This window comes from Varanus komodoensis, unplaced genomic scaffold (genome assembly GCF_004798865.1).
Source record: "Varanus komodoensis strain SLA01 unplaced genomic scaffold, ASM479886v1 scaffold5, whole genome shotgun sequence".
NCBI lineage: Eukaryota > Metazoa > Chordata > Lepidosauria > Squamata > Varanidae > Varanus > Varanus komodoensis.
The window spans coordinates 23,936,617-23,949,424 of record NW_025336087.1 but is presented as its reverse complement, the minus strand read 5'-3'; the positions used below and the strand labels follow the sequence as shown (position 1 = coordinate 23,949,424).

The 12,808-nt window shown below is 39.1% G+C and overlaps 1 protein-coding gene across 3 annotated transcripts in view; it reads left to right on the top strand.

Annotated features, from left to right (window-relative positions):
• CHD1 (chromodomain helicase DNA binding protein 1) overlaps nt 1-12,808 on the top strand; it is a 66,419-nt gene that overhangs the window by 12,177 nt on the left and 41,434 nt on the right. For all 3 annotated transcript variants that reach the window (XM_044445844.1, XM_044445845.1, XM_044445846.1), the window contains exons 3-4: nt 6,719-6,920; nt 8,013-8,117. In XM_044445844.1, coding sequence (XP_044301779.1) covers nt 6,719-6,920; nt 8,013-8,117 — 307 coding nt within the window. The remainder of the gene's footprint in view (nt 1-6,718; nt 6,921-8,012; nt 8,118-12,808) is intronic.

The window sequence follows — 12,808 nt, the reverse complement described above, 5'->3', positions numbered from 1 at the left end:
AAAAAAAATACAGTTAATAATTTAAAAACTGGTACCATCTCAACTATATAAATTAAAATCTATAAATACAATAATAATAAATTAACAGTTAAAACAACTTTTAAATAAAAAGGTCTTCGCCTGGCGCCGAAAAGCAAATAATGACTGCGCCAGGCGGACCTCTCTGGGGAGCACATTCCATAGGTGGGGATCCATAGGTATTTAAAACCACAACATGACAATCATAGTTTATATTTGAAATAGCACAGTTTTAATACATCGGTAAAATCTAAATATTTGCATTTACGTATGCTGATCAAATTTGGAAGGGAAAAAAAGTACTGATTTGCACTCATCTTTGAACAGCAACTTCCCATCACAATATCCTTTTTAAAACTATCCTTTTTAAAAGTGCAGTTTCAAAAATGATTTACTAGATGACCAAAGGGGCTGCTCATCAAGAAACAACAAACACTAAGTACCCAAAGGTATAGTTGCATGGTTCTTTGAATCCCAGGCAGTGTCAATGTATTATAAACTATATACTGCAATGGAGAAAGCAGTATGGAAGCATTATCAGTACAGATTATGGGAAGTGATTGCTGAACAAGCTTCAAATATATTTAGTTCAGTTATACAGCTTGCCATTTTGCACAAGCAACACTTCCTTGCTTTTCATTACAAGTCCCTTGTGAAATAATAGGCAGTCCCACAGGTATCAAAGCAACATATGAAATACACTGGATTTAAATTGGAAGGCCTATTTTGTCCAGCTAGAGGATAGCACTTTTGGAATCAGTGTTATAAAAGCATAAGAAGTCATCCTGGCTCAGACCAAGATGCCATCTATTCTTGCAGTCCGTTCTCAGCATGGCCAAACAGCTGCCCAACTGAGGCTCACATGTAAGACATGACTATGGTAGCTTAGAATTGAAGTCTGAAGCATCTGGAGGACCCCAGCTTGGGGAAGTTTGTTATAGAACAGTAACAATGACATTGGTTTTCCTTTCACATGATTTTGTAGAGATAGCTTCTATTTCAACCATACTTTGTTACTATAGAAAACATTCCTTTGAAATATCTGTGCATGTTCTTGTTACAATACTTCATGGAATAAAAATGTTCTGTTTTATGGAACATTCTAAACCTGGTTTGAGGAGCAGGGGATCTATAGATTTCAGAGTGTTGGTACTTTAAGTAAAAATGAGGAATGTTTCTTAATTTAATTACTTGATTTTTTCCTTATTATAAAAGTAAGGCAACCTAGAAAATTTTTCCCAAAATGATTTTTTAGGGTTATTTGAGAATGAATAAAATCATAATATTGGTATTATTTTTCGCTTTCTTTTTAAGTTGAAAAATTCTATATGAAAACTTAGAGTGTTGCCTTTTAATGTTTCTATTCTCTACTTGCGAAACACATTTGTAAATATAGTATTCTGGGAAAATTTTGGTGACTTTTTAAGGGGAAATTGCTTAAGTTGGCGTCACTAAATGTTGGCTTGACTTATTAGCCAGCTGTTATTTCTGTTGCCACTGCCCCTCTCTCTATGCACAGGCAAGTGGAGGGCAGAACTGGATCTTTTTTCACCTCATACGGTCTTTTAAGAAAGTGAGAAGCTGCAAGGTTTTCATTAAGAGAAGAAAACAAGCTATTTTATCCTTCACCAAAGCTTTATGCCAGGTGAAATAAAAGATATTGTCCTTCCTTCAGTTCCTCTGTATGTGTCAGAAGAGTTTGAGTGGCTGGATATTTTCTGTCTTTTGACTCCTGCAAAATGCAGCACTATAGGAAATTGCCCTGTCTTTTCCAAATGTTTTCTGCATTGGAGAGTTAATCTCTGCAGCAGGTAACTAACTCTACTTGTATGAGCTTCCCTTATAATTTAGAACCCTGATTTTCTGATGTTGTAAATCATATGGGGTACTTCTATGATTAGAGCCAGCTCCCTGATACAGACAATGAACTCTAGCCCATAGATGAGAGATTGAGCCAGCAAAACATAGATAGCTTTTGAGATAGGCATCAAGGACACGGTGTGGTCATGGGGCCCATGAACTCATGCCTGCTTTCCTTCTCATGTAATTATAATTACATTGAATAGAACTACTGTATACTAGCAGTGTTTCCCATAATGTGTGTGAGAGATGCATATATCTTAGTTTCCTGAAAGAGGTACAAATACTGTGTTTCCCAGTTTCATGTAAGCATAATGAAAAGATCCCCCCAACATAATTGAATACAGTATACTTCTATATCTGTAGTTTATAAACTGACTCTAGTTTAATAAAGTAATCTTAGTTCTTTGTGGTCTTTGTACATCACATATACATTCCCTTTGCCTGTGCAGGACCCTGTTTGGCAGAAACCTCCTGCCACAGCTCTAGTATCCATGTCCTTAGCAGGGCAACTGCCCTTGCCCTCAGTTCCTCTTAAGTAATTATTGTGATTGCTTCGTGAGCAGCTTCTTTCAGCTCTAAAAGACTGGGTGGCTGAGCATGGTTAATTCAACCTATGGAATTCACTCCCCAAAGAGGTCCGCCTGGCACCGTCATTACTGGTTTTTCGGCGCCAGGTAAAGACCTTTTTATTTAAACATCATTTTAATTGTTAAAACATATGATCTGGCCAGGGCAACTTCTTCCTTCTCTTTTCTCCTCCTATATTATTTATTTACTTATTTTATACTGATAATTTTAATTTTATATTATTATGTTTGTAACTCAGTGTATTTTTTGTATTTTTGTATTTAATGGTAATTTATTATGTTCTATTGTATTTCAATGTATTTTATTGTGTTGTAAGCCGTCCCGAGGCTTCGGCAAGGGGCGGCATAGAAATGTTATAATAATAATAATAATAATAATAATAATAATAATAATAATAATTATAATTATAATAATTTTCCTCTCTTGGTATTATCTGCTATCATTCCCATGTCTTTCCAATTTGATTGCTTTGTGTTTCTTCAGTTTGTGGATGCTGTGGAGACATACAGCCCTAAAGGCCTTATTTAAAATATGTATGGGGTGCAGGAACAATCTTACCCCAAGTGAGGCATATGCTTTATGCCTGTTTCATCTTGGGGAGGCCAGCTGTGACTGCTTGCTGTATTATCAGGTCTTTACAAAGCAGGGTAGAAGGAACAAGTCCAAAAGGCTTCATTTAATCTCATGGAAACAGGCTTTGGAAACAGTTGAAGTGCTGAAATACATGGGGCATAAGCTTCATACACCCTTGGCTGTGCTGGCTGTTGTACATTCAGCACCTCCTTCAGGGGTTACCTGTTTCACTGTTTACCTTTTGCCCCACTCCAGGTTAGGCTCTAGTCACAGGCTGTGACCTTGCAGCACCAAGATATTGCTGAAGTTGTGTGTGCAAAATAAAAAAAGAAGAAAAAATAATCAAAGAGGCTGGATGGCTTCCTGGTACCAAGATCACTGGTACCACCACCTCTAATGATGGATTCACCAATACAAATTTTGTCACTGGTACTGCCCCAGGAAACCACCCCAAATATGTTGATCTCAGTAGGAGAGTTCTGAGACCCATCTCCACATTCAGATCAGATTAGGGTTTGGTGATTCTCCATGTATTTACTGAGATCTTGCTTGCTCTCAATGCTTAGATTGAGAGAGATTATATGATTGATCCCTGCCACCCTATATGATTTGTACTATTGGGATGAATGGGAACCTAGACATCCATAGGACATTTCTTATGACCAGCTGAGACACTAGATGGATGTCTGTCTTTGATACCAGGCCAAGCTGTCAGCATCCCATGGACACCTGTCTGTGCTGAATGACATCCCACCACCTCTATCCTGCAGCCTAGGATTATATAGCTCATGCTGTTCTGTCTCCAGCCCTTGGGAGAAAGAACATTGATCACTAACTCATCCATTGCTTCCTCTTCTTTTGGCTGTAGTTCAGTTGAAGTCAGTGCTGCACCAGAATACTTTTACACATTCTTCCATAGAAGACTATATTTTGGACTCCCCTTCTTATTTGTCAGCAACTCCTTTCATCTTTTCCCTCACTGCAGTGGTGGGTTCAAGGACTTTTGCCTCCTTGTTGGTTGATATGGACTACTTCTTTAACTAAGTATACTGAATGTTGCAGTAATTTGGCATAGAGACCAAGCTGCTGGTCCTAAGTGTTAAAGGCCCAGTCTTTGGCATAAAGTATGCTGAAGTTTCAGTACTTTTCTTCCAATCCTCTCTAGACAGGTCAGTCTTGAAAGCACCTTACTCCATGACACCCACTTCAAGGGGATTGGAAAGAGTCCAGGAACAGGGCACAACATGTCTTTGCATTGATAAATTCTATTATTGTAGAGTCTGTGCCAGTCAGGTCATATAAAGAATATTCCTCTGTTGACAAAGGCCTGTGTTTGGATCTGATGGTCCAGCAAGTTTGTGCTAGCAAGACACTTGGATGGACTTCTGCAGGAGGTTTAGTCACAGAGAGAGGGAAGGGAGAAGAGTCCTTTGATGGGGAAGGACTCTTCAGTTTTAGAATAGGCAGTGCCACAGACTCCATCCAGAGACAATAGTGAGGAAGATGGAATTGGGTCAGTACCCTCAGGAAGAAATTTTGAATATGCTGTTAATTTTCTGTCTTAGGAATGAATGGTTCACTTTCCATCAGTCACAAAGATTTTTTCCACATTGTGATTTATTCTTTTAGCCATCCCCTCCTTTGGTTCAGTACTGGCCAGGACACATACCAAATCCTATCCATAATCCAGCAGGTGATAGCCACACTCACCTTGGGAGCTCAGTTTCTACATTACCAAGAATATTGTGTTGACTACCACAAAGACTGCCCAATTTATTGAGGCAAAGCTTTATATGTCCATAAAGTGGGTGTCCCTTCTTCAGGAGCAGGAACAGGTAGTACTCACCTTGACTAACTGACACAGAGAATATTCATCTTGATGAACCACCTTCACAAGAGCTGATTGGTCACCATGTTCAGTGTCCAGAAGCTTCTAGGATTGATGGCATCTATAGTGTCAGTCATCTGTTAACTTGTCTTCAATGTACTCTTTTCAAAATTGGCTCCAAAGAAGCTTTGCTTCTGCCCAGGAGGCAGAATCCCTCCCATGGATGCTGGAAAGAAGAAGGGGAGGTGCTCCCACCCAAACTAACGCTTAGTTATAGAAACTTCCCAAAAATGGGCTCCAGGCGGGTTCAGAGCCCATATGTGTGAATGTACAGATGACCACTGGAAGAATGACAGTTACAGGTAACCTGAGTTTGCTGACAGTAACATGGGGGTCATCTATCTGAACAAGAAAGAGAGGATGTGATTGCACAAGCTTATGTGTTCAACCCTTGAAGAGTTTGATTGGGCAACTTCTCAGAACATGGGGTTTTCTGCAGTGTTCTGTCAAATCATTGTCCTTGTTGTCAAAGACAATGTTTTGGCACATTTCCAAATCAGAGTCTTGCAGGCATCCCACAAATGGCAGCTCAAGGGGGTCTTGAGTCTCTTTTGCACTGTTGGAGAACTCCTTATATGGATCTGTTTACAATTGAAGAGAACTTGGTGTACAAGACATTTTCACTGAGAGTGCAAGTTTCACTAAACTGTCAAAGGGATGTGTTTATCATCATTTGGACCCAAAAGTTCTCCTTCCACTTTTCCTGCTCCCATTAGGTGAAGGTATGGGCAGAGAACACCAGCAATATTCTAATATAGCTGTAGTGGCCTAGCAAGTTTGTGTCACACTGCTTCTCCACATGTGCAAAGGGGAATATATATCTTCAGCTTCTTTTGACACCAAACCTTCTCATTTGGGGTTGGACTCAGCATCCCAATCTTGGTATGCTCTGAATGAAAGCCTGAAAACCAATGTGATAGGCATGAGTTTTCTTCTTCATACCATCAGTGCAAGCTGTTTTGAAGTCAAGAAGCCAGCCACATGACAATCCTATAGGAGAAAATGGAAGGCATTCTCAGCTTGTTCAAAAGACACTGGTATTGATCCTGTAGTTCTTCCATTCAGTTCATCAGTTCAGTGAATTGTATGCTCTAAGGATCAGCCCTGCTTATATCACTTTAATTTTGCATCAAGATACTGTGTTTCTTGCCAAAGTGATTCAGAATTTCACTTGAAACATGATATTGCCCTTTCTTCATTTTTCCTGTGGAGATTGTTATGCATATTCTTGTCATAGAAAGCCAGAGTTTGCTGTGTGGGCCAGTGGAGGTGGGATGGATCATCCCATTCTCCTCCTCTGTTTTTGTGCTGTTCATGGAAGAAGAATTCCATGGCTTAAGACAGTTTTTTGATAATGCAAAGTGTTTTTTTTTGTTTTTTTTTGGAGGGGGCTGTTTGTATGCAAATGTGAGTAAAAGCATGTGACCAGAATACCACAGTTATACCACAGTCTTTTAAAATCTGAGCTATTGTCATTGGAATATGGAAGCATTAGCATTACTTGGTCCAGTGTGAACAGCTCAGTTACTTAGCAACGAGATGCTTATAGACATGTACCTTATTATGTGCTCTGAGTATCTTACATTCAAAAGCTTATTCTAGGTGTCTAACTTCATTTGAGAGATTTATGGAGGAGAGCCACAGTTTGCAAATACAAGCATTATAAGGAAAGACCACAACTGGACAATAACATTTATGCTCAAAAAGCTAGCATAAAAGGACTTTTACATAATGAATGAACCACTGGATTAGTCTCTGATAATGTTTACTTTTAACTTGTAATTGCAGCCAGTCAGATGATGATTCTGGTTCAGCGTCAGGTTCTGGATCTGGTTCCAGTTCTGGAAGCAGTAGTGATGGAAGTAGCAGCCAGTCAGGAAGCAGTGATTCAGACTCTGGTTCAGACTCAGGCAGTCAATCAGAATCAGAGTCCGATGCGTCTAAGGAAAAGAAAGTCCAAGCTAAACCTCCAAAAGTTGATGGCGCTGAGGTAAAATTAACTTTTATATATAATTGATTCTGTGTATATATTCAATTTTTATATATAATATACTCCATGGTGAATTAATGTTAAGTAAGCAGCTGTATAAATGGTTGAAATTATAAAGCTGTAATAAGAAACATTGGAAATGGTGATAGTAGTATCAGATAGCAGTTCTTTGTTGCTGTTAAACTTTGATCTCTTTAAGACACTCCTAGTATATATAACCAGTTGTGTTTAATCTTTGTCTACAATATCTAGTGTTATGTCTTCGTCAGGCTGCAGCTTTAAGTTTCACTTCAACTTACTGAACTAAACACCATTTTAAACTTTTTTTCTTCACTATTTGATTGTCAGAGAGGGGCATACCTTAAAAACGTCAGATAAAAGTTAAAAAGAGAGTACACAGATAGCCATAACTTCATTATACTGCAATAAATATGTCTGTATATTTAAGCCATATATTAAACCTTTCCAGTGTTGCTGTTAGTAGGGGAGGGTTATTTAACCAAAAAAATCAAGCACTTTTAAAGCTGCAGGTGTGTCACAAAAAGTTATATTCATTTTAACCTAATGGAATGTGTTTCTAATTGGCTTGATTTCATTGGCATAGCAATGGGAGCTGTTTCAGTTGTGGTATTATTTTCTTCAGGACATATACAGCTTGTCATTTGTTTTTAATTAGGATGGATTGAATATGCTGTAGTAGATTCTTTCATTTGTTTACCCTAAGCTTTTCAGTATCTGCTTAGACAGCATTGCATGTGTCTATAAACTGTTGAATCTGGTATGAGAGAAGACCCTGCTTTGTAGCACCTGGTAACACAGAGTACTTCAGGAAGTCTTTGAAAGAGGCAAGATCATGGTGTTTAGTATTAAAATTGAAGGATCCTTGGTGTGAGGAATGAAAAATATGTTAAGATGGTGCCCATTTTTTATAAAAAGCAGTACTTGTCAATAAATTTGGAACATTGGTTAGGATAATATTTCTTATCACTTGAAGATTACTGACTGTGAAATTTATGGACTTAACTAATTTAGATGTACACTGAATTATGTTTTGTATGGCATCATAATGTTTTCATTTGAATTCCACTTCAGTTTTGGAAATCAAACCCAAGTATTCTGGCTGTACAGAGATCGGCAATGCTTAGGAAACAGCAACAGCAAGCAAAAGCAGCTTCCTCAAACAGTGGCTCAGAACAGGTGAATAATCAATTATGAGTCAATGTTTTAAATGTAAACACATGCATTTTTTACAGGGCGGATCATTAAAAAGAATGGAATAAAATTACCCTTAAAATTAAATGGGCTTCCACGAGAGGTCATTGAGGCCCCATCAGTGAGGGTGTTCAAAGATAGGCTGGACATGCACATGGTGGGCATGTTGTGAGCAGAACTGGCTGGTGCCGGAGGTCAGACTAGATGGCCTGGGAGGCCCCTTCTGACTCACTCTGTTTCTGTGTTTCTAAATCACTGTCTTGTATATGTAAGAAAAGAAGTAGATGCCAACTGTTTCTAGGGACCAGTGCAATATAAGATTGCACAGCATATTTGACAGTGTTCACAAGATTTTAATTTAAACAAGAATGTTTAATTAAACAGGGATGTCAAGGAGATAGTGTATATTGCTATAAAACAAATAGGTCCTCAGGGAGTGAAGCAGCCTGTCCCACTTAGCAGACTTAGCCTCCAACAGTGCAGTTGTTAGTTCTGTGCTGTCCACCCACTTGAAATGAGAACCTGCTGGTGATACCTCTTATCAGTAACTTAAGTGTTGCATTTACAAATAATTATTAAAGCATTTAATTACTGTTGATACCTATGCCAATCACTTCAGTCTTCATTAGGAAAACCTTAAGATTTTTGGTGAGCAGAGGAGTGGAGCCAACAGCAAATAGTCAAATCCTCAAACTTGAGAAGGTATTGCAAAGGACATTTCATTTCCACCCCAAAGGAGGACCCTTCCCCACCCAAGTTCTGGCTCTGCCTGCCCAGAAAAGAGTTCTGAGCTACTCCCAATTACAGCTGAGAGTACCATTTAAAATGGGAAAGAAATAGGGATTTTTTTAATTTTAAAAAAGTATGTATTTATGAGGGAAATGCTCACTCTACCTCTCCTCCTTCCACATGTATTTTTCTACTGGTGGTCTGTGCTTGTAAGGGGACCAGGCACATTAAGCCTCAGCGCTTCCCTTGCTGTTTTCCAGGCCCCAGGGCTTGCTGCTTTGCTGTTCATTCTGCAGCTTGCTTTTCTGCTGCCATAGCTGTCAGGGTGTAAGTGTGGTCATTAGTGGAGCAGAAGCAGGGTGTCCTCTTCCAACAGCTCCTTTTCTTCTTCATTTGCTTCTTCTACAGTTTCTTCTCAGTCTTGTTTGCAGGGTAAGTGGAGGAGTAAGCTCTGTCACAGAGAACAGTAAGAAACAGGAAAAGCATGTTGGTCCCACACCAACAGTGATAGTCAGTCTGTTAAGAAATGAACAAGCCTTACTGACATTTTCCCTTTCTGTTCGTTTCCTCATGGCACTTCAGCTTCAAGGGGCTAGCTCCATTGAGATGGATCACAGTGATCATCTGTCCAGGTCTCTGAATCTTGTCTCACTGGATTTGGGGGTGTGGGAATAGGGGACATTATTAGTGGTGATCAGTTTGCAGTATTCCAGCCTTCGCATCTGTTTTCAGAACTCAGGAAGCACTGGCATTGATCATCTCAGGAAGCTTCTGATGTGGCCCAACCTCTTGACCCAAGGTCTCCTGAACCACCTGATTCTAAAGTTCACCTTTGTGTGTGGAAGTTGAATGGTGACAGCTTGTAGTACATTTCTTACATCTGAGCCTCCAGTAGGTACTCTGGCCCTCTACCAACAAAATAAATCAAATAACTTGTAATGTCTTCTAGAAGTGGTGCAGGAGAATAAAGATCTTCACTACAAGGTGGATTCCTTCATCTTTAAGATTTTATTAAGTATGATCTGGAGCCACCAACATCATAAAGCTTCAAGATTAGATACCGTTCTAAGGTCTGTCACTGCACCCCAAAGTCAAGAGATTTCCAAAGCAGGCAGCTCTTCTCTCTCTGTTTCCCATATGTAGATTCCAAGTCCTCAACAAATCACCTTCTGTGCCTGTATTCCATCCTTTTTAAGGAATTCACCCAAAATGTGATGTTCCTAGTGGTGGATATCTACACTAGGAGACTTAGTGAACTTTGTGCCATTCCTATCCAAGGGGAAATGTGCATTTTAGGCAACATGCTGTCGTATCCAGATTAATCCACATTTATTTCTTCATCAGTCTCATGACTTTGTCCTGCTTGTTTAATGCCCCAACAATTCCCACCAGAGAGAGCAGTTGTGAAATAAGTTAGATGTGTGAAGAGTGCTAAAATTTACATTAGATAAACACAGAACATCAAGGTTTCTAGCAGTCACATTGTTTTCAGTAGACAAGGAGATTGGGCCTTTTTCCCCCCAAGGATGTTTCAGAGGGAATTGTGACCCATTTGGTAAGGGGAGGTAGCAGCCTTGGCTTCATTAACTACACTAGCACCCCTGGAATATATCTACACAACACATTCTAAAGGCAGAGGGCTCATTACTTTATTTGGCATTACAAGTTTGAACAGATGTGCTTTGTCCAGGACATCTGTTACTTGGCATCTTCTGCTGCAGGGTCTGTAAGTGACAGAGGAAAGGGAAGTTCTTCCTCCAAGGGTAAAAATGAAATTTCATTCCCCCTGTCTTTTCCACCTGGAGATACTAAGTTTTTGCTTTAGGCTCCACTCTGCACTTACCAGAACTTCACGCTAAGTTCAACTTTCTGAACAATTGCTAAATAATCTGTGTACACTGATCTATTAAGGCTGCAATCTTGCACGCATCTGAGAACTCGGCAAAACTTAGTTCTCAGTAAGATGTAAAATTCCTGCAGATTCTGAAAGCATGGATAAAATACAGGGGTTTTTCTGATTTATTTTCAGGAAATATATAAATGTTAGGAAAAATGGAGAAATAAGCCACATTGTTGGCTTACAAAGTCACATTGTTGCTTTTGAGCAGGGTTCTCTGAGTAGAAGCTCCCATCAATCAGCAAATGGTTGGGGGTATTGTAGGCTGAGTATTGTTGGCCAGAATATCTAAAGGGCACAAATTGGGAGGGCTGCTTTAGGAACATATAGCCTGCTATATAATTCAGCTTCCTTATGAAATTATCATGATACTTATAAACTTTTAGAAGTACACTATATATTTATGTCTGAATAAACTATGCTCTTTAATATTCCAAGCATGATAGTTGTATAAGCAGATAATATATGCCCAACATATTTTACATTCTTATATAATATCTAACCAGAGGTAACAGCATTAAATAGTCCCTGAAACATCAGAAGCATCCTAGAAACCAGAAGGAGCAGGAAGAACAAGCGGCAGAGAAAGAGTGATATACAGTTTCTTTTCTTGCTTGTAAAGAAGTTTAGGAAAATTCCTAAATGAGTTCCTGATGGAAAACTGATGTGAAGAAAAAGCTATTGGGATTTTAGTTATCAGATAACATCTTTGTTTAGGAATGGTAAATAACCATATTTAACTTTTAAGCAATGTCAACCTATTATTTGAAGCATGACATTTTAATCACTTTAGTAAATAATTTCTATTGATGAATGTCTTTCTTTTGTCCATTTTAAATGACAGACCCTAGTAATGTGTGTGGAATTCAATTTAGCAGTGGGGCTCTGGTCTGCTTTCTCTCTTCCCTAAGTCCACCTTGCTCCTGAGTGTTCTTATGGGCATCTGGCAAGAAGCAAGTTCGCAAGACTAGATTGTGCACACACCACTTGTGCACCTGCTCTGCAAACAGAGTTCTGCACACGTAACTTGTGGGCTTTGCTTACTTTGTCCAAAGAAGAATCTGATAGGGTTCCCATGTGTTCATGGACTTGATATTGGCTTGGCTCACTTCCTGGCCATGGTTGAGCATGGAAACAAAGTCCAGCAAGTTAAAGAGAGCCAGATTCTGGCAGGATTTTCACACTCATAGTCTGGTGGTGGTGTGATTCCCATGCCCTAGAGTGAGAGCTAATTGAGACTTTATTAAAAACAATAACAGTGTGTTCTATATACCTAAGCCTCAGAAAAGAAATCCAAGTGTAATAATGCATATCTGGTGACAATGATAGGTTATAAATGCTGTAAAATAATAAAAACAGTAACAGTGCTACAGACTCTAACCAGAAGAGGCCCAGAGACCCACAGACTCAGTAGAATAAAACCCAAACTTTCAGAAATGCACATATTTTGATGAAGTAACTACTCATAGGATTTAAAAACATTTTTGTTTATGGCTTCATCATTTCCAGGAATTTTGCATGTCTAGTCTTTCTATAAAAGTGTTCGTATTCCAGAGTTTTTAGAAATTATTTTGTGGGGCACCAAATGACTAGGTAACAATATTAAAAAATTGTCTTACATTTAAAAAAAATTATAAAGCTATTCCATTTTTCTAATTCTGTGGGGACAAACATAGTTCTGGAGTGGCAGGAAAAAGTTGTCTTTTTCATTGCCTTCACATCTCTATTTCTAAAGAGATATGTATAAGATTACCCTATAAGAATACAGTAAGACTCTCCCTTCCCCAAGGGTTAGGTTCTAAGCCCCCCAGCAGGTGCCTGAAACCATGGATAGGAGTGAACCCTATATGCAGTCAAACCTTGACTTTCATACATTTAACTTTTGCGGATTTCATTATTCGCAGGTTTGCTGTCAATAATTAAATGGGAATTTTTTTGGAGTTCTGTGGCCTGCAGCACCATGGATGAGTGCAAGGAGGCAAGCATGAAGGAGGAGAGCTGCACAGGCAGTGCTGTGTCTGTCCACAGACAGCTGTGTAGCGAATCTTCC